This window comes from Dasypus novemcinctus, chromosome X (genome assembly GCF_030445035.2).
Source record: "Dasypus novemcinctus isolate mDasNov1 chromosome X, mDasNov1.1.hap2, whole genome shotgun sequence".
NCBI lineage: Eukaryota > Metazoa > Chordata > Mammalia > Cingulata > Dasypodidae > Dasypus > Dasypus novemcinctus.
Genome location: NC_080704.1, coordinates 41,305,556 through 41,328,191, shown reverse-complemented (window position 1 = coordinate 41,328,191; position 22,636 = coordinate 41,305,556). Strand labels below are relative to the sequence as shown.

Sequence of the window (22,636 nt, the reverse complement as noted above, 5' to 3'; positions counted from 1 at the left end):
GGGGGCTTGCAGAGCGGAGGAAGTGTGGACATCAATTTGGAGAGAGAGTGGTGGAGGTGGTGCTTGCTAAAGGTAGAATTGCGCTTACAAGTAGAGAGGTCCGAAGCTGTGGGCTGGCGGGACCCTTCCCCCTGGGGCTGGCGACCGCGGTGTGTGGTGGCGTTCCTGGGCCCCGTGGTCCCCGGATGTGTGGTCCCAGGTGCGTGTCCCCTGAGCCCCTGTAGCCCGTGTTCCATGGACCTATGTGACCTGGGTCTGCAGAGTCTCGGACTTCCCTTTCCCAAGTCCAGTGCTCCCTGAGGTCTGGGATTGCCTTAGCCCTCCGGTTTTGGACTAACTCTGTGGGTGGGAGGGATTCGGTGGGGGGTGCAGTAGGGGGACCTGGCTAATATGAGTTCGATTTGCTGGTGTTTCCCCCCCCCCTTCTTTTTTTTCCTTCTCTTTTTCTCTTTTTTTGCGCTTGCAGGAGCATACCGGTTGGCTTGGGAGAGTGTGGGAAGAAAGGACTGGCGAATCTGCTGAGAAAGCCCGACTCACCTAAATACCCTGGGATAGGAAACTTGGCCTGGGAGAAGGTGGAATCAGAAAATCAACAAGCCCTCTCATAGCACATCTAAAGGAGAGGGACTGTAGGGGGTGCTTTCCAAGCCTCCAATAGCATACTTGGGGTTCCTGGTGAGGTGTGGGTGCTCTCTCACTGGAAATTAAGAGTCATTGTTTTCTGTGCGGAGCTGTGTCAACAAGGACCCACTTGAATCTCCTACCTGACCTCTCAAGCAGCTTTTCTGCTGCTTGGGAGCGAGGGAAGTGAGGAAGGGAGAAAAGGGGGAACGTCAGATCCCTAAGCGTTTTATTTAACTACAAACAGGATTCCTAGCTTGAAACTTTCCCTAGTATTTGGTTGGTTTTTCCTTGTTTTTCCTTCCTCTTTATCCCCCTAAAGCCCTTTTTTCTTTCTTTCTCTTTATCTTTCTCCTGCTTACTTCCCCACTCCCTTTTGTCTCATTTTTTTCTCTTTCTTTCCTACTCTGCTTTCTCATTCTCCTTACATTAGGTGCTGCAGGAAGAGCTTCACAGTTGCTGTATTTCCTCATCCTCCAGTTACTCTTTTCTGTGTGTATTGATCTCAGCCACCAACACTATTCCCTTTCCTCTACATCTTTCTATCCTCCATCATTGATTGTTTCTCTTACATTACACCTCTCTGTTAGACCCCCTATTTTTTTTTACTTTTTATTACTAATACCTTTGTTCTGTTTTCTGTCTTATATTCACTCTTTATATTATTGTCCTCTCTCTTCTCTTTCCCTCTCTCCTGAACACACAGGCCTCTTAATTCACACTGTATTCCTCTCCATAGTCAGATTTTTACGTACTCTACTTTTCTTAATGTTATAACTCTACATACCTTACATAAGTCTAATATCCATTCTCCTATATCTTACAGGGTTCCTCTGTTAATATTTACTATCAATACTACTATTATTAATTTTCTTTTCTTACTCCTTTTGCTTTCTCTGACCCTAATATTTTCCTTCAAGTGACCTTAGCTAACAACAAGGAAATAGAATAAGAACAAAGTGACAAAGAGAAGATTTAACACACATGCAAAAACAATTAACTAAACTCCAAACTAGACAAAGAAGCTCAGCAACTGACTAAACCCGTCAAGATAAAATGATGACCACACAGCAACAAAAATCTACAAGCCAAACCAATAATCAGGAAAACATGCCCCAATCCAATGAAAAAGTTAAAAACCAGGAAGAGGGGCAGAACATTGAACAATAAATTAAAGATCACAAAACGTATATTAGGGACCAATTTGATGAGGTGAAGGAAGAGATTAAGAATATGAAGAAAACAATTGGAGAGAATACAAAAGATATTGCAATCATATGCAAAAATATAGCAGATATGATAGTGATGAACAGCACAATTCAAGAAATAAAAAATAACTCTCAGCAAATAATAGCAGACTCGAAGAGGCAGAGGAGAGATTAAGTCATGTGGAAGACAGTACATCTGAAATCAAACAGATAGTAGAACTGGTCAATAAAAAGATAGAAAAAATCCAGCAGGGGCTTAGGGACCTGAATGACAATGCAAAACATGCAAACATATGTATTATAGGCATCCCAAAAGGAGAAGAGAAGGGAAAGGGGACAGAAGGGGTGTTGGAGGAAATAATGGCTGAAAACTTCCCAAACCTATTAAGGGAGATGGACGTACATGTCCAGGAAGCAAAATGCACCCCAAACAGCATAAATCCCAACAGGCCTACCCCAAGACATATACTTGTCAAGTTATCCAATGCTCAAGATGAAGAGAAAATATTAAAAGTAGCAAGAGAAAAGAGAACCATCACATACAAAGGAGGCTCCATAAGATTAACTGCTGGTTTCTCATCTGAAACCATGGAGACAAGAAGACAGTGGTAGAACATAGTCAAGGTACTAAAAGAAAAAAATTGCCAACTGAGAATACTCTATCCAGCAAAGTTAGCATTCAAAAATGATGGAGAGTTCAAAATATCCATAGATAAACAGAAACTAAAAGAGTATGCCAACAAGAATCCTGCCCTTCAAGAAATACTAAAGGGAGTTCTGCAGGAAGAAAGAAAAAAACAAGAGAGACAGAGTTGGAGGAGCAGGTAAGAGCAACTGAAAAGATAAAAACAGAAAAAGAAAATCCAACAGAATATGACAAACACAAATCTAAAGAAAATATAGCTAATTTAAGTAATTCCTTGAAAGTAATAACACTGAATGTCAATGGATTAAACTCACCTGTCAAGAGATTCAGACTGGAAGATTGGATAAGGAAATATGACCCATCTATATGCTTTCTACAAGAAACACATCTTTGACCCAGGGATTCAAGGAGGTTGAAAGTGAATGGCTGGAAACAATCTTACAAGCAAACAATAACAAAAAATGGCAGGAGTAGCTATATTAATATCAGACAAAATAGATTTTAAATGCAAAACAATTGTGAGAGATAAAGATGGACACTACATATTAGTGGAAGGGATAATCTTTCAAGAAGAAAGAGCAATCATAAACATATATGCTCCTAACAAGGGTGCCTCCAAATACGTGAGGCAAACACTGGAAAAAACTAAGTGAAGACATAGATGCCTCTACAATTATAGTGGGGGACTTTAATATACCACTATCAACTTTGGACAGAACATCTCAAAAGAGAATAAAGAAACAAAGACTATGAACAATATATTAGAATAGTTGGACCTAATCGACATATACAGAACATTACACCCAAATACAGCAGGATATATGTTCTTCTCAAGTGCACAGGGATCATTCTCCAAGATAGACCACATGCTAGGCCACGGGAAAAGTCTCAGTGAATTCAGAAAGATAGATATCATCGAAAATAACTTCTCTGACCAAGTGGAATGAAGCTGGAAATCTGAAAGGCCCAGAGACCCAGATTTGGCACCAAGATTTGGAAGTTAAACAACACACTCTTAGAAAAATAGTAGATCAAGGAAGAAATCTCAAAAGAAATTAATAACTACCTTGAAACTAATGAAAATGATAACACAACATATCCAAACTTAAGGGATGCAGCAAAAGAAGTATTGAGAGGGAAATTTATAGCCATAAATTCATACGTCAAAAAAGAAGAGCTAAAGTTGAAAAACTAAATGCACACTTGGAGGAATTAGTTAAAAAACAAGAAACTAATCCCAAAGGAAGAAGAAAGAAAGAAATAAAAAAGACCAGAGCAGAACTAAATGGAATAGAAAACAAGAAAGCACTTGAAAAGATAAACAAAACCAAGAGCTGGTTCTTTGAGAAAACCAATAAAATTGACAAACCCTTAGCTAGACTAACAAAGAAAAAAAGAGAAAAGATGCAAATAAACAAAATAAGAAATGAAAAAGGAGATATCACCACTGATCCCACAGAAATAAAGATGATCATAAGAGGATACTTTGAAAAACCATATTCCAACAAAAACAACAATTTAGAGGAAATGGACAAATTCCTAGAAACACATAAGCAGCCTACATTGATGAAAGAAGAAGTTGATGATCTCAACAAACCAATCACAAGTAAAGAGATAGAATCGGTCATTAAAAACCTCCCAACTAAAAAGAGCCCTGGGCTAGACGGCTTCACAGGTGAATTCTACAAAACATTCCAGAAAGAACTAACACCAGTCTTGCTTAAAATCTTCCAAAAAATTGAAACAGAAGGAACATTGCCTAACTCATTCTATGATGCCAACATTACTCTAGTACCAAAGCCAAACAAAGACACCACAAGAAAGAAAAATTACAGATCAATCTCTCTAATGAACTTTGACGTGAAAATCCTCAACAAAATACTTACTAATAGTATTAAACACATTAAACAAATTATACACCATGACCAAGTGGGGTTCATTCCTGGCATGCAATGATGGTTCAACATAAGAAAATCAATTAACATAATACACCACATAAACAGATTGAAGGGAAAAAAATCACATGATCATATCTATAGATGCAGAAAGAGCATTTGACAAAATACAACACTTTCTTGATAAAAACACTGCAAAAGATCAGAATAGAGGAAACTTTCTGAACATGATAAAGAGTATATATAAAAAACCCACAGGTAATATCATTTACAATGGTGAAATCCTAAAATCTTTCCCTCTAAGATCAGGAACAAGACAAGGATGTCCACTATCACCCCTCCTATTTGACATAGTCTTAGAAGTACTTGCTCAAGCACTGAGTCAAGAACCAGAAATAAAAGGCATCCAAATTGGAAAGGAAGAAGTCAAAATTTCACTATTTGCAGATGATATGATCCTATACATAGAAAACCCTGAGAAGTCTACAAGAAAGCTTCTAGAACTTAGAAATGAGTTCAGTAAAGTTGCAGGTTACAAGATAAATGCACAAAAATAAGTAGCATTTCTGTACACCAATAATGAGCAATCTGAGGAGGAAATCAGGAATCAAATACCATTCACAATAGTAAATAAAAAATCAAATACCTAAGAATAAATTTAACTAAAGAGGTAAAAGACTTAGACACAGAAAACGACACAACACTGTTCAAGGACATCAAAGAAGACCTACATAAATGGAAGACAGCATCCATGTGGACTATAAGGCCCCTCTTGATATAGAAGTGGAGTGGAGACAACCATTCCAAGGTCCAAGGATGGAGGAATAGAGTATGGATTAGAGTCGACTTACTGACATTCTATTCATGAACTATTGTCATTAGTAATCAAAGAAAATGTGGCATTGGTGTAGAGAAAGCAGTCATGGTGGCTGCTGGGAGTAGGGAATGGGAGGAAGAGATGAGATGTGGGGGCATTTGAAGGACTTGGAGTTGTCCTGGGTGGTGCTGCATGAACAGTTACTGGACATTGTATGTCCCCCCCATGGCCCGGTGGGTGGAATGTGGGAGAGTGTTGGCTATGATGTGGACCATTGACCATGAGGTGTAGCATGTTCAGAGATGTATTCACCAAATGCAATAAATGTATCATGATGATGGAGGAGATTGTTGTTATGAGGGGAGAAGTGGGGTGAGGGGGGTGGGGGGTATATGGGGATCTCATATTTTTTTAATGTAAAATAAAAAAATAAATGGAAGAATATTCCCTGTTCATGGATAGGAAGATTAAATATTAAGATGTCTATCCTACCAAAACGGATCTACAGATTTAATGCAATCCCAATGAAAATCAATACAGCATTCTTTAATGAAGTAGAAAAACTAACTATGAAATACATTTGGAAAGGAAAGAGGCCCTGAATAGCCAAAGACATATTGAAAAAGAAAAATGAAATTGGAGGAATCAAACTACCTGACTTCAAATCATACTACAAAGCTACAGTAGTGAAAACAGCATGGTAATGGCACAAGGAGAGACACACTCACCAATGGAAATGAACTGAGAGTTCTGACATAGATCCTCATATATACAGCCATATGGTATTTGACAAGGCCACCAAACCCTCTCAACTGGGAGAGAATGGGCTCTTCAACAAATGGTGCCTGGAAAACTGGATATCCATATGTAAAAGAATGAAAGAGGATTACCAACTCACCCCTTATACAAAAATCAAGTGAAGATGGATCAAAGACCTAAGTATAAGACCCAAGACCATAAAGACCTTGGAAAGTAAAGTAGGGAAGCATCTATAGGACCTTGTAATAGGAAACCGCTTCATGAACTTCACACCAAAAGCACGAGCAGCAAAAGAACAAATAGATAAATGGGACTGCCTCAAAATTAAAGCCTTCTGCACCTCAAAGGAGTCTGTCAGGAAAGTGAAAAGAGAGCCTACGCAACGGGAGAAAATATTTGGTAACCATTTATTTTAAAGGAGACTTCTCTCTTGCATATATAAAGAATACCTATATCTTGAAAATAAAAAGACAAACAGCCCATTTAAAATATGGGAAAAAAGATTTGAACAGACACTTCTCCAAAGATTATATACAAATGGCTAAAAAACACATGAAAAGACCAATAAAGATGGATGGTCCAATGATGAGCCCTTGATACTGATGGCTCTGATTATGAGCCCGTGTGCCTGAAATATGAACTAGGCCTGGAGTTGTGGGGTGCCTAAGTGTTACCTCCTGAGAGCCTCCATGTTGCTCAATGTGGCCACTCTCTAAGCCAAACTCAGCATATAGATGCATTGCCTTCCCCCACAGCATGGGACGTGACTCCTGGGGATGAGCCTCCCTGGCACCAAGGGATTACTACCAAGCACCAGCTGATGATGTAACTTCAAAAAGAACATGAACAAAGAGGTCAGCTCAGACCGGCAGAATATCTCAGTCTACATGTAATATCAGATGTTAAAAACTGCTTTTTGACTTTGGATAAAAAGGGGGAAATGGAAAGGACAAGTGAGTTTATATGGCTAAGAGTCTCCAAAAAAGAGTTGGGAGGGCATTAGGGGGTGATGCTTATACATGTCTCAGCAGGGTACCAGAGACAGCCAAGGTAGATGGAAACCCAGGTGCTGGTTCTCCCGAGGGCTGCAGAGACCCACAAGTTCTATGGTCATGGCAGATGGCTCTGGAGTTCAGGGCCACGTCATTTGGCCCTACTTTGGAGTTTGTGTTCCTGAGTGTGATGGAGTTGGATTCAGGTATAACCTTTCTACACATGCCTCTTCTGTCACTTTTACCAGACCTGTGGTTGGCGTTTGGGTTGGTGTATACTCAGAAGACCTGAATCTCTGGACTGTCCATGTGATGGCCCAGGCCCTGGGCCTCAGCAGACTTGCAGCTCCTACCCTCTGGTTTCTTGAACTTACCCTCACCAGCTGACAAGGAGGTGAAGAGGGTCAACCACCACACCAGGGAGCCAAGAGTGTCTATAGGGGCAAGCAGGAGAATTGCATCCATCATCCATGTGGAATATAAACCACTTCTTGATGTAGAGGGGGACTGGACATAGCCATCCTAGGTCCACAAGATGGAGGAATAGAGTATGGATTAGAGTGGACTTACTGGTGTTCTGCTGGGGAACTGTAGTAGAGATATGGAGAGGGTGGCCACAGTGGCTGCTGATGGTTGGGAGAGGGAAGAAGAGATATGGTGTGGGGGTATTTTCAGGATTTGGAGTTGTCCTAGGTGGTGCTGAAGGGATGGATGCTAGACGTTGTGTGTCCTGTCATGGCCCAATGAGTGGACTGGGGGAGAGTGTGAACTACAATGTGGACCACTGTCCATGTGCTGCAGCAGTTCTCCAGAATGTATTTGTCGGGTGCAGTGGATGTGCCACAATAATGGAAGAGTTTGTTGATGTGGGAGGGGTGGCATGGGTGGAGTGGGGGTTATATGGGGACCTCATATTTTTTTAATGTAACATATAAAAGAAAATAATAATAATAATAAAGGTCTAAGTTCTCATCATGACTTTTCTACTGACATAATTGTTGGTCTTAGGTACTTTTTCTAGATGACCACATTGGGAAAATACTATAGTGTTCCTAGGATTCTGGTGCAAGTGATTTACTGAGAGGCTGCTATCAAGAAGAACCTATAAGTAAGGGAAGGAGCAGTATAAGACAAGGCAAGAAGCTAAGGAAAATGGTGGTTTTTGGATAAATTTAGTTTCAACTTGATCCTACAGGGATCTCTGAAACGTGAATTAACTAGAGAGGTTGACCCACCCAAGGATGAAAGGGCTGGGCCACCTAAGGTAGTGGGGTGCTGAGGCATTTCTACATGAGGCAGTTTCCTCAACCAAAGGGTGATCTTTTGGAGAAATGTGAGTCAATACTCACAAATAAAAGATAGGCAGAAAAGAAAAATCCAGTAAAGGGAATCAAGTGGCCCTCAACAGCATATGCAAGAAGTAGCAATCCTAATGTTGCTTAATAAGTAAACCTAACTAGGAAGAATAACAAGTACGTTATTAGAGCACTTGTGATGGCTTGGAGATGTGTACCCCGGAAACATGTTCTTCAACTTAATCCATTCCTGTGGGTATGCACTCATTATAAATAAGATCTCTTCAAGATGCTACTTCAGTTAAGGTATGTCCCAAATAAAATTGGGTTGGGCTTTAATCTGGATTACTGGGGTCTTTTATAAGCAGAGGGAAAGTCAAACAAAGCCACAGGGAGCAGCCAGAAGCTGGAAGTCAAGAGAACTTGAATTCAGGAGAGATCCAAAGTGCACTGCCATGTGACAAAAAAAGTCAAGGACCAAGGATTGCTGGCAGTGAGCCTCTATTGGGAGGAAGCATTGCTTTGATAGTGCCTTGATTTTGGACTTTCCATAGCCTCAAAAATGTGAGCAAATACATTCCCGTTGTTTAAGCCAACCCATTGCATGGTATTTGTTTCAGCAGCCAAGAAAAAAATAGCACTTGTTAAAATAGAAAAATAGTCTGAAGATGATATCCAGTATGCTTATTAGGTATGGAATATAAAATACTAAGGGACTGAAGCAGATACTTTCAAGAGGAAAAAAATCTGCTAGATATATCTTGCCAGTTCCTTCCTGCTGTGCCTTTGCTCCAGCATACTTAAAGAAGCTAGTTTTCAATGCGCTCAACAACCTGAAATTCATTACAAGAAAATTTCCATATTTTAGGTAGCAGGCATTCAAAGCTTGAGAGTTTTCTAAACTATGTTCACCATGGGTATTATAACTGCCCAAGATTGCAGCTATTACATGAGAACTGAGAAGCTTTTGAGAACAAACTTATCAAAGGGGTGTGAGACTCTAGGCATACAAATAGAATAAAAAGAAATGGTTCTGGTAGCATAAATGTTTATGATTGTTTTTTCTTCTTGAAAGATTATCCCTTTCACTAATATATAGTTGGTGGCCATGGTGGCTGCTGATGGTAGGGAGACAGAAGAAGACATATGGTGTGGAGGCATTTTCAGGATTTGGAGTTGTCCTGCGGGGTGCTGCAGGAACTGATGCTGGGCGTTGTATGTCCTGCCGTGGCCCACTGGGTGGACTGGGGGAGAGTGTGGACTACAATGTGGACCACTGTCCATGTGGTGCAGCAGTGCTCCAGAATATATTCGCCAGGTGCAGTGGATGTGCCACGAGGATAGAAAAGGTTGTTGATATGGGAGGGGTAGGGTGGGTGGGGTGGGGGATATATGGGGACCTCATATTTTTTGAATGTAACATTTAAAAGAAAATAAAGAAGAAAAGAAAAAAAAAGGTGCAAGTTTTATTTCTTCCTTTCCTATTTGGGTGATTTTATTTTTTATCTAACCTAATTTCTGTGGCTAGAATTCCTAGCACAATATTGAATAACAGTGGTGACAGTGGGCATCCTTGTCTTGTTCCCAATCTCAGCAGGAAAGCTTTCAGTCTTTCACCATTGAATACAATGCTAGATATAGGTTTTCCATATGTGTACTTTACCATCTTGAGGAAGCTTCCTTCTATTCCTAACTTTTCGAGTATTTTATCAAGACAGGGTGCTGTATTTTGTCAAATGCCTCTTCTGTATCAATCCAGAGGATCATGTGATTTTTCTTCTTCAATTTATCAATGTAGTGTATTATATAAATTGATTTTCTTGTGTTGAACAACCCTTGTATGCCTAGGATAAAATCCACTTGATCGTGGTGTATAATTCTTTTAGTGTGCGTTTGGATTTTGTTTGCAAGTATTTTGTTGAGGACTTTGGTATCTATGTTCATTAGAGATATTGGTCTATAATTTTCTTTTCTCGTAGTATCTTTATCTGGTTTTGGTATCTTCAAGATATTGTGATAGTTGTTAGTTTCTTAATTCTTACATCCAATACACAAGCAACAAAGGAAAAAAATAGATAAATGAGACCTCTTCAGAAATAAACTCTTTTGGAAGTCAAAAGACTTTGTCAAAAGCGGGGTGTATTGGTCAGCCAAAGGGGTGCTAATGCAAAATACCAGAAATTGGTTGGGTTTTTATAAAGGGTATTTATTTGAAGTAGGAGCTTACAGTTACCAGGCCATAATGCATAAGTTGCTTCCCTCACCAAAGTCTATTTCCACATGTTGGAGCAAGATGGCTGCTGATGTCTGTGAGGGTTCAGGCTTCCTGGGTTCCTCTGGGCTCAGCTCCTCTGTTTCCTCCACAAGGTCAGCTGTAGAGTATGAGTCTCCCTAGGCTTTGCCTCTCTCCACAAGGTCAGCTGTAGACTATCAGGTGAACGGCTCTATCTCTTTCCCCGGGGCTCCAGCTTAAGACTTCAGCATCAGACTCCAACATCAAATCTCCAACATCAGGAAAATCCACAACTTGGTCCTTTGCCATGCCTTTCTGTGCATCCCCACCCACTAAGGGGCGGGGACTTAATGCCCTAATGGCGTGGCCCAATTAAAGCCCTAATCATATCTCAATCAGGCCCAGCTATAGATCAGATTACAAACATAATCATATATCATTTTTTGGAATTCATAACCATATCAAACTGCTACAGGGGGAAAAGCAGCTGACTCAATGGGAGAAAATATTTGGCAAACACATATCCAACAAGGGTTTAATATACACGATATATAAAGAGGCACAACAACTCAACAATAAAAAGACAAACTACCTAATTTAAAAATGGGCAAAAAACTTGAAAAGACAATTGTGCAAAGAAGAATTACAAATGGCAAAGAAACACGTGAAAAAATATTCAATATCACTAGTGATTAGGGAAATGCAAATCAAAACTACAGTGAGATATCATTTCACATCTATTAGACTGACAATTATTAAAAAGCCAGAAAACTGTAAATGTTGGAGAAGATGTGGAGAAGTAAGAAATGCTTTTTCACTGTTGATGGGAATGTAGAATGATACAACCACTGTGAAGGGCTGTTTAGAAGTTCCTAAAGAAGTTGAATGTAGACTTGCCATGTGACCCCGCAATACTGTTACTAGATATGTACTCAGAAGAACTGAGAGTACTGGCATGAACAGACATCTGCACACCCATGTTCATAGTGGCATTATTCACGATTGCCAAAAGTTGGAAACAACCCAAGAGTCCCTTGACTGATGAATGGATAAACAAATTGTGGTATATACACATGATGGAATATTATGCAGCAGTAAGGAAAAATGAAGTCCTAAAGCATATGACAACATGAATGAAGCTGGCATTATGTTGAATGAAAAAAGCCAGACACAAAAGGACAAACACTGTATGACTGTTCTTTTATGAAATAAATATATTATGTAAACTCATGGAGTTAATAATTAGAATATAGTTGAACAGAAAATAAAAGGAGTGTAGAGAATGGAAAGCTGAGGGTTAATCTGTGCAGAACTTATAAAAAGGTTCTTTGTAAATCTTTGGAAATGAATAGAAATGGTGAAAGCACCTCATAGTGTTTATAACTAGCATTATTATGGCTATGACAGTGGTTGAAAGGGAAAGACTAAGGTCATGATTGTTACCAGAAGGAAAGCTAAAAAATGTTAACACTGAACTGTGTAACATAATGAAACCTCATGTAAAATACAAATATGGGTGGTATTATATAAATAAACCTGTTTTCACAAAATATAAATACAAATATACTAGAGAGAAGGAAAGAATAGCAGCTATATACCGCAGGGGAAGCATAGATTGAGAGGTAATGAGTTTTGTTTGTTTGTATTTTTGTTTATTATTATTGGAATAGTAATAATACACTAAAAATGATTGAAGCGATGAATGCACAACTATGTGATTATATCAAATACCATTGATAGGATTAATGTTTTATTAATATGTATCAATATAATTGATTTGTTATTTAAAAAAAGAAATGGTTCTGATTTGAAAGGAGTTGGAGATTTGGACAGAGCTATAAATAGGTCACTTATAAAAGTCCTAGTCTCCTAGTTCCTGCAGGAATCTAAGGAAAGGAAAATAAAAGGGGAGTGGAGAAAAAGCTACCTCACTAAAACTCCTGAAAGCCCTCAGAGTATAAAACAGCCCTGCTGTGTGTCCAGTTTCATAGAGTCCAGACCAAGTGAGGAGAAAATATATCAGCCCCAACTTAGGGTAATAGTGGTAGCAAGGGTTGTAACAAAAGAAATGGAATGGACAGCAAGGCTCTCGCCATGGGGTAGGACAGGAGTCTCATGCCACAGCCAGATTACAAGAAGAGAAAATGGCAGAACAGGAGTGGAATCAGTCACCGGTGGAAGCCAGAAGAAAATGACAGATGCTATATAGGACAGCCCAAAAAGCAAGGCCAAGACCTCACCAGGTATAAATGGAAGGGATCTCAAGTCTATTAGAGACCCATGGTCTTCAATTCAAAGAGAAGTATAAAAAGAAAAAAGAAAGAATTTCTGCTTTCTTAACTATTTATGATCCTACCCCCATGCCAAGCTCCTGTAATTTGGACAAAGTTATATTTATAAGATTAGTGGAACCATGCTTTGAGCATAAGTGTGAGTGAGGCCACATAATGAGGTTAAGGAATGGAGTGAAGTTAATGAAAAGGGGTTGAGTCTTGTGCGGGAAGACTAAAAAAATTATAGATTTTGATTTAAAACGTAAAATGAAGTAATATTGATTAGATTGTCAAATAGGGCACTGATTTGGACTAACAGATTTGGTTCTATTACCAAAAACAAATGACTGAAGCGATTTTGAATTATTTTAACTGCACAGAAATGCCTCTTGTTCCTATGCTTTTAAAAAGATATCTTAGAGGTAAACAAATGCTGTATTTTTTAACATGGAAGATAAGGATCAAGTATCCACAATATATGTTAAATATACAATTAATGTCCATGTGACATTAATGGGAATGGCAGAGTTAGGACTTCTGAAAATTTGCTTATACATAAAAGCACTGAGAATCCTGGCAAAAATGGCCAAAATCAATGTTTACCAAAATCTGGAAATTAATCAAAAGCTTGCAACAATTGGAAGAACACTTATTTATGAGAAATGGCTGCATTTTTGTAAAAACAGTGAGCTCTGTACTGTACTTTGTCCACATTCCATTCTTCCTTTCCCCAGATCCACAGTATCCTTAAAACCAATAGCCCTACATAAAAGGTAGCTGTAAAAGCCAGCAGCCTAGCAGACACTGGAAGGGGCAGAAATGGTTTGGAGCTCTCCAATGACCCCACCTTCAGAAACCTGGCACTATCTGATCTATCTGGAAGCTCCAGGAAAAACTTCTTTCTCAGGGTTTGCCTTTTTTGACCTGACTCAGAACTCACTCAATGGATATACCTGAGTGTTTATAAAAACCATGAGTTGCTGAAATGTTGAAGGCATGACCCAACACAAATACAGAATTCTTCAGCCAAGAATAGGCAACTTATCTATTCAAGACAGCTAAGGAAATCTGTTTAAACTTTATGTAACCACTAAATTAAGAGACTTCAATGGCCACACAGTTTAAAAATAGTCTTTACAGTATGAGTGTAGGAAATTCACTAAACAAGCAAGAAAAAAGCATCATCATCAATAGCAGCAGCAGCAACAACAAACTGTAATAACAAACACTTAATGGAGGGGATCTGATTTCCAGAGTCACCACACTGTGTTATTAAAAATGTCCTATTTTAAAAATAAATTGATACACACAAGGAAATAAGAATTCATGGTCCATACATGAAAAAAAAAAGTAGAAAGATCTTTTTCTGAGAAAGCTCAAACACTGGACATGCTAACCAAAGATTTTAAATCTGCTATTACAAGTAAGTTCAAAGAACTAAAGGAAAACACACCAAAAGAATTCAAGGAAAATATGAGAATGATGTCCTAAACAAGTGAGGAATATAACTAAAGAGATATGAATTTTAAAAGTATAACCTAACAGACATCCTGGAGTTGAAATGTACAACAACTAAAATGAAAAATTCACTATAGATGCTCAAAAGCTGGTTTGAACTGGATGAACAAATAATCAGCAAATATGAGGAAAGGTCGACTGAGGTTATCCAATCTGAGGACCAGAAAGAAAAAGGAATAAAGGAAAATGAACAGAGCATTAGAGGCCTGTAAGGCATACCAACATAAGCAAAATGGGAATCCTGAGAGAAGTGAAGAGAGAGATGGGGCAGAAAGACTATTTTTAAAAATGGCAGCTAAAAACATCCAAAAATTCAATGAAAAACCTTAATCTAAACTTCAAAGAATTTCAACAAAGTAGGATAAACTCAAAGAGATCTAACCTAGATACATCATAGTCAAACTGTCAAAAGCCAAAGAGAAGAGAGAATCTTGACAGGAGTATGGAATCATTGATAAGATTAATAGGTGACTTCTCATCAAAACCTACAAAGGTCAAAAGGAAGGAGAAAAATGCATATAAAGTATCAAAATAGGTATATGCACAGAAGAACTGAGAGCAGTGACACAAATAGGTATGGCACACTGATGTATGCTTTATTAATAAGCATCAGTATCAGTAAAATTGATATTTATTAATAAATATCAATAAAATTGATTTATTTTTTAAAAAGACAATAAAGCCAGAATTCCGTATCCAGCTAAATTATACTTCAAATGTGCAAAAGAAATTAAGACATTCCCAGATAAAGAAAAACTGAGAGAATTTGTCACTAGCAGACTTTCCCTATGAAGAAACTAAAGGGAGTCTTCAAGGTGAATGAAAGGACACTAGTCAGTAACATGAATCTTACACACACACAAAAAAAGAGCACTGGTAAAGATAACTACAAAGGTAAATATAAAAGACAGCATATAAGTATTTTGTTTGTAAATCTTTTCTTATCTGATTTTAAAGAATGAATTATAAAACTGTGTTGATAGAATTTGGTTATATAAAAAATGTAATATATATGACAATAGAGTACAAAGGAGATGGGATGAAGGAAAGTTGTTTGATACTATTGAAATGAATTTGGTATTAACTCAAACTACAATTTAAAGATATTTGTTATATCCTCAATGGTAACCACTAAGAAAATAGCTTAGAAATATATACTGAAAGAAACAACAAGGACATTTAAATGGGAAACTAGAAGACACTTTTAATGTAAAAGATAGTAAGATTGGAGGGATAGAGGACCAAAAAATCATAAATGTAGAAAACAAATAGCAAAAAATGTAGATGTAAATCTTATCAGTGAGTAATCAGTAAATGAAAAAGGTTAAAATACACCAATCAAAAGGCTGAGACAGGCAAAATGGATAAAAAGGATCCAGTTCTATACCATAAACGGGACATACTTAGATTCAAAAGTGCAAGTCACTTGAAAATAAAAAAGATGGAAAAAATAGATAAACCATGCAAATAGTAACCTTAAGAGAGCTAGTATAACTAGGCCAATATCAGACAAAATAGACTTTATGGCATAAATATTGCTAAGAGAAGGAAGTGATTATCCATTATACATGGGCCTATCCAGGCCCAAGATACGAGAATAAAAAACTCAGGTAACAAGTGCTAGCAAAGATGTAGAGAACTGAAACCCTCACATATTGCTGATGTGAATAAAAAAACAGTTCAGCCAGTTTGGGAAACAGCCTGGCAGTTACTCACATTATTAAATATAAAGTTTCCTTATGGTCCTGAATTCCATTTCTAGCTATAAACCCAAAAGAAATGAAAATTATGTCTACCCAGAAACATGTTCAAGAATGTTTATTGCAGCATTATTCAAAATCAGCAAAAGATGTAAACAACCCAAATGTCCTTCAAAGGATGATGGATGAACAAAATGTGGTATATTCATACAATGGAATACTATTTAGCCATAAAAAAGAATAAAGTACTGACACAAGTTTCAAGTGGATTAACCTTGAAAACAGTACACTAAGTGGAAGTTAAAGAAGCCAGTCACTAAAGGCCATGCACTATATTATTGAACTCATATGAAAATCCAGAATAGGAAAATCTATACAGACCGAAAGCAGATTAATTGTTGGTTAGAGCTGGGGGTAGGGTATGGCATAGATACAGGATCTCTTTTTGAGGTGATGGAAATGGTCTAAAACTGACCATGGTAATGATTATACATATCTGTGAATATAGTAAAAATAACTAAATTGTATATTTTAAATGGGTGGGTTGTGCTGCATGTGACTCATATCTTGATAAGGCTGATTCAAAAATCCACCAGGAGAGAAATGGACAGATAGATCAAGAGACATGCTGTAAAGGTGCAATGGACACAACCAATCCAGTGTCCACATAGAAGAGGTGGCATTGGATTGGGAAAAGTGGACATAATGGACAAAGGGTATGGGGAAAGGCAGGAAGAGATGAGAGGTGGAGGCGTCTTCGGGACATGGAGCTGCCCTGGATGGTGCTTCAGAGATAATCACCGGACATTGTAAATCCTCACAGGGCCTACATGATGGAATAGAGGAGAGTATGGGCCATGATGTGAACCAATGTATATGAGGTGCAGAGGTGCCCAAAGATGTACTTACCAAATCCAATGGATGTGTCATGATGATGGGAACGAGTGTTGTTGGGGGGGGGAGAGAGGGGGGGTGGGGGGGGTGGGGTTGAATGGGACCTCACATATATATTTTTAATGTAATATTATTACAAAGTCAATAAAAAATAAAAAAATTAAAAAAAAAAAAAAAAAAAAGAGACATGCTGGCCAGTTTCCCCAAAAGCTAACAAGTGAAGTACGCAAGTCAGAAGCCATGATGCCTTTTATGATCTAGCCTTGTAAGTCACACACCACACCATCATATCCACAATATCCTATAGGCCCTTATTCATTGTGGGAGGAGACCACATATGGGCATTAATACCAGGAGGTAAGCATCATTGGAAGCCATTTTTGAAGATGGTTACCACGAAATTCTAGTAAGAAACTGTTTTGTTTGTTTATTTTCTTTTAAACATTACATTAAAAAAATATGAGGTCCCCATATACTCCCCATACCCCTCACCCCACTCCTCCCACATCAACAACCTCTTCCATCATCGTGGCACATTCACTGCACCTGGTGAATACATTTTGGAGCACTGCTGTACTATATGGACAGTGGTCTACATTGTAGTCTACACTCTCCTTCATTCCACCCAGTGGGCCAAGGGCAGGACACACACAGTGTCCAGCATCTGTCCCTGCTGCACCACCCAGGATAACTCCAAATCCTGAAAATGCACCCACATCATATATCTTCTTCTCTCTCCCTACCATCAGCAGCCACCGTGGCCACTTTCTCCACATCAGTATTACAATTTCTTCTCTTACTATCACAATAGTTCCCAGCAGAACACCAGTAAGTTCACTCTAGTTTATACTCTATTCCTCCATCCTGTGGTGTTTTCAGGTCATGTAAAAATAACCCAAACTTTTATATAAATGGTAGAATAAAATATTATATAAAGGACAAATTGACATTTTAACAACAAATACAGGAGAAAACTACTTACTCGGACAGAAATTTATGGAAACCATACACTCTTCATTTGGTTGCATAATCTCAGTCAGTACACTAAAGTTGAATATGCCATCTTTGAAAACTTTCCTGGCACCACTAAGATCCAAAGTCCACTGCACTTCTTGTTTAGAAATATTATGCAAGACAAGCTCCTGTTCACACAAAAAATAAAGAAATAATTTATAAAGAATATATAACATGCAATGTAAAATTTAGTTTATATTACCAGAGAAACTTGTTGGACCTTGACACGAACTAAAATTATTAAAAGTGGTTAAAAGTGGTAATCATAGTTCAATGATTTATAGGTGATGTTAAGTAAACAAAGAGAGCTTCATATTTGTACATAGCCTATTAACAACTATGAAAAATGTACAAAGGGTAGAGAATGACGTAAATTTTTTTTTTATTATTAAAATAGCTTCACTACCTAGTGAGGATACAGAATAACAGGAATGCTCTTTATTTAACATTGAGAATGCAAAATGGTACCTCACCTTTGGAAAACAGTTTGGAATCTTCTTAAAATGTTAAACATATACCTACCACATGACTCAGCAATTATAGAATGATCTGTGTAATTGGTGCCAAAATAAAAATAATTTACTTCACTTCTTGCTAAAGCATGATTGTTTCAAACAATAAGGATTAAAAGGGAGTCAGTTTTACTTCCCCCTGCCTATAAGTCCTTAAGCAAATTATAACAACTTTCATTTTGCATTCTAAAGGAAGTTACATCTTTTGATACAGAACATGGACAAGAAATCATACCAGCTGTTTGAAAGCCTCACTTTTGTCATTCTGAGATGAGGGAATGGTACATACAACATCTCTAAAATTCTATCCACTTCTAAATTCAATTCCTCTTTATCAAAAGTTAAGCTTCCCAGAGACAAGCAGTTTTAGCCAATTCTAGTTTGGACTTTCCTAGTAGTTAAGGTCTTGTTTTAATCCAATGCTGATATAGCTTGAATTACTTTTTATTGCTGCCCAAGCAAATTATCACAAACTTAAGCGCTTCAAACAACACCAATATATTGTCTTATAGTTCTGTAGGCTAAAAATTCAACTCAGAACTCGATGGGCTAAAATCAACGTATTGGCAGGAACAGCATTTCCTTCTGAAGCTCTACAGAAGAATCAATTTCCTTCCCATTCCCAGTTTCTAGAGGCCAGCTCCATTTCATGGCTTCCTCTGTCATCAAAGTCCATAATGTCATGTCTCTCTGACCCTTCTTCCATCATCATTTTCCTATGATTACAGTAGTGGCAGCTTCTCTGCTTTTAATCACTCGTGATAGATTGGGCATACCTAGATAATCCAGGATAATCCCGCCCTTCTCAAGGTTCTTAACCTTGATCACATCTGCAAAGTCTCTTTGCATTATAAGATAACATATTCACAAGTTCCAGAGTTAGGACATGAACATCTTTGTGGGATATTATTAGGATAATCACATGGTTATTTCATTGTTTATCAACTTCGGATATTATTTTTTGACTGCCCACTAATAAAAATGGGGATCTAGATCATCTGAACTACCCATACTCCTTTTCTCACTTCTCGATTTTGGATATTTATATTATTTATATTATTTTGATTCTTCCATGAGTCATCTGGTAACATTAAACACTATACTTATATCTCTAGTTCTTTGTTCCATCAAATTTAGACAATATCCTTTAACTCCCTACTATAAGATAAACATCTCCCTCCTCTTTCTTCTACCACTCATAACAACAAAGCAGAATAAACTCAAAGGGATCTAGACCATTGCACTGTCCTTCATTTCCTTTCTCCTCCTGGTTCCATTCCAGGTTCCATTACAGTTTCCATCTTCTCCCTCTTCCAGTTAGCCACTGAGTTCCAGCTTCTCTCTGTGGCCTTCTCTGAACCTGGCTTCTGGAGTCTTTTCTTTATAAAGCCTACAGTAATCCAGATTAAGTCCCACCCTGTTTCAGCAGACCATAACTTAACTAAAAATACCATCTTCAAAAGGTCCTATTTACAGTGAGTTCACACCCAGAGGGATGCAGATTAAGGTTAAGAACATGTATAAATTAGGCTACAAAATTCAGTCTACAACCTAGAGAGTAATCTGAACCATACATGCTTCAGAATAATTAATATAATAAACTAAAATTCATGATCACAAAAAAGCAGTTTTAAAATGCATCACTTCTCTTTACATACCTGAGTTTTTGTGGCTTTTTTATCAAGATCCAAATCATGTAATGGAATTTCAAACACAAACTCAGTACTGGATAGTCTCAATGGTGCTTGCAATACTATAAAAGGAACATAAATATACTAGTAAAATATTAATAAATATAAGTTCCTGGACGCATCTTACAAGACCTATCAACATGAAACATTAAAATAATATTTATTTCTACCTCTTTCTATATTCCCAAAGAGAAAATAATTATTTTTAAATTTCTAGATTATCTTGGTTTATCTCATTTACAAAATTCCAAATTTTGGGGGGTTTTCCATGGTAGCTAATTGCAAGTGAAATAGGAAAATTATCCTTAAGATGATAACATAGTATAAAATATACTTACTAGTGAGTTGAGAAAAAAGCAAAATAGTTAAATTTAACTCGTTCTAAGCTTATGTCACATGTACAGTATTTCTAGCTGGACTAACCCATAAGTACAGAAGTGAACAGAAATATAGAAGGAAAACTGATAGGAACAAAGGGAAAACACATAGGTGGCATATCAGGTAAAGTTTCCTATATGAAACAAGGAAGTGGTAAGGGGTAAATTGGTATTATATGGAGGATTAGGATGGGGTATCACTAAAAGTGCATATTGCACAGGAGCAGATATTATCACATGCTGGAAAAACACACTCTTTGAAACTTCTGAGACATATACAATACTTAATGAAACTCAAGTGTCAATCTTCTAGGAATATAAAAAGCACATTAAAAAACTGTGATCCTAAAAAATCACATATCATAGATATGATTTTATTATACCACTAGAATGACTTTTGGCAGAGGATGGGGGCATGTGGAATAGGAGAAAGATGTAGATGGTGTTCATCATTGTGTCACTCCCTATACATGTCAATAGAGAAATCCTAGAAAAGAATTCTGGAAATCCTAAAGTCCTAAGGATCTTAGAAACCCTAAAATGTTAGAGAACATATTCAGGAAGTGAAGCAAAATGGTCTGCTCATTTGCAAACTGGAAATTGAAAAATAACCAGGGAAAGGAGCAGATTAGTTACATCTTTAAAAGCAAAGCTTTTATATATTACTTCATCACTTAAAGAGCCCAAATTCCTTAAGCAAAGAAGTTATATTCTACCTAAGACAAAATACTGGTGAATCATTTTCTGGAGGAACTGAACAATATATTAAATAATCACAGGCAACATTTGGTAGCCCACACTTAATAAATGCATCCACTGGACTCCTGATTGTAAGGCAGGGACATCACTAAGAATAATAATAATAATAATTGATACTGGAACCAGTTTTTTGAAACTCATGTATATGCATATGTATATATATCTGTATCTGTATCTGCATATGTATCTGTATATTTATCTGTATCTGTATACGTATATGTGTATGTATATATGGAGAGAGACAAAAGGATCAACAGATATTTACAGAATTCCCCAGTGTGAAAGAGAAAGAAAAGAAAAAAATACATCAAGCAAAAATAGAGACAGTGTAGCCAATAGAAGAAAATTTCAAAGAATTATCATAAAATAATTAGAGATAAAAGGTTTTACTTTGATGAAAAAAATCAGAAAGTTATAAAAATCATCAGAAAACAGTGAAAGAACTCTAAGTTGAAATTTGTCAAAATATATATTTTTAAACAAAATTCAAGTCAGAAAAATACCTTGGGGGAAGCGGACTTCACCCAGTGGTTAGGGCATTCGTCTACCACATGGGAGGTCCACAGTTCAAACCCTGGGCCTCCTTGGCCCTTGTGCAGCTGGCCCATAAGCAATGCTGATGCAAGGAGTGCCATGCCACGCAGGGGTGTCCCCCACGTAGGGGAGCCCCACACGCAAGGAGTGCACCCCGTAAGGAGAGCCACCCAATGCGAAAGAAAGTGCAGCCCACTCAGGAATGGTGCAGCACACACGGAGAGCTGACACAGAAAGATGATGCAAGAAAGGGAAACACAGATTCCTGTGCAGCTGACAACAACAGAAGCGGACAAGGAAGAACACACAGCGGATGGACACACAGGACAGACAACTGGGGGGGGAGGGGAGAGAAATTTTAAAAAAAGAAAAGAAAAATACCTTGGGAGGTATAACAAAAAAATGAGGAACGGGACAATATAAAAGACTATGTGATATAATTAGAACACATAACATAATCTAAGAGGTGCAAAATCCAACCAATTAGAATCTGAGAAAGAAAAATAGAAAATGGAGGGGGGAAATTTTCAAGGAAACAATTCATGAAAACTTTATGGAACTCAAGTTCATGAGTTTCCAGATTAAAAGGACCCAAGAAGTACCTAGAACAATGGTAAAGATAAAAGATTCACACCAAAATACATCAGTGTGAAAAAAATGGAACACCAGGGATAAAGAGATTTTAAAGACTTCCAAAGGGGGAAAATAGGGCACATATAATAAATTGGGGAAGAAGAATGGCATTAGATTTTTCTACACAACATTGAAAGTTAGAAGATAATGACAACACCTTAAAAATGTGGAGGAAATTTATGTTTAATCTAGAGATATATACCCAACCAAACTATCATTCATGTGTGGGAAGAAAAACAAAGATATCATCAAACACATAAATTCT

General features: G+C 37.6%; 1 protein-coding gene across 1 annotated transcript in view; it reads right to left on the bottom strand.

The window, feature by feature from the left end:
- The window catches only part of CFAP47 (cilia and flagella associated protein 47), a 477,175-nt gene that overhangs the window by 341,610 nt on the left and 112,929 nt on the right, over positions 1–22,636 (bottom strand). Inside the window, exons 23-24 of the mRNA XM_071213189.1 lie at positions 20,036–20,130; positions 17,834–17,993 (exon numbers count right to left, since the gene is read on the bottom strand). Of these exons, the coding sequence (XP_071069290.1) occupies positions 17,834–17,993; positions 20,036–20,130 (255 nt within the window). The remainder of the gene's footprint in view (positions 1–17,833; positions 17,994–20,035; positions 20,131–22,636) is intronic.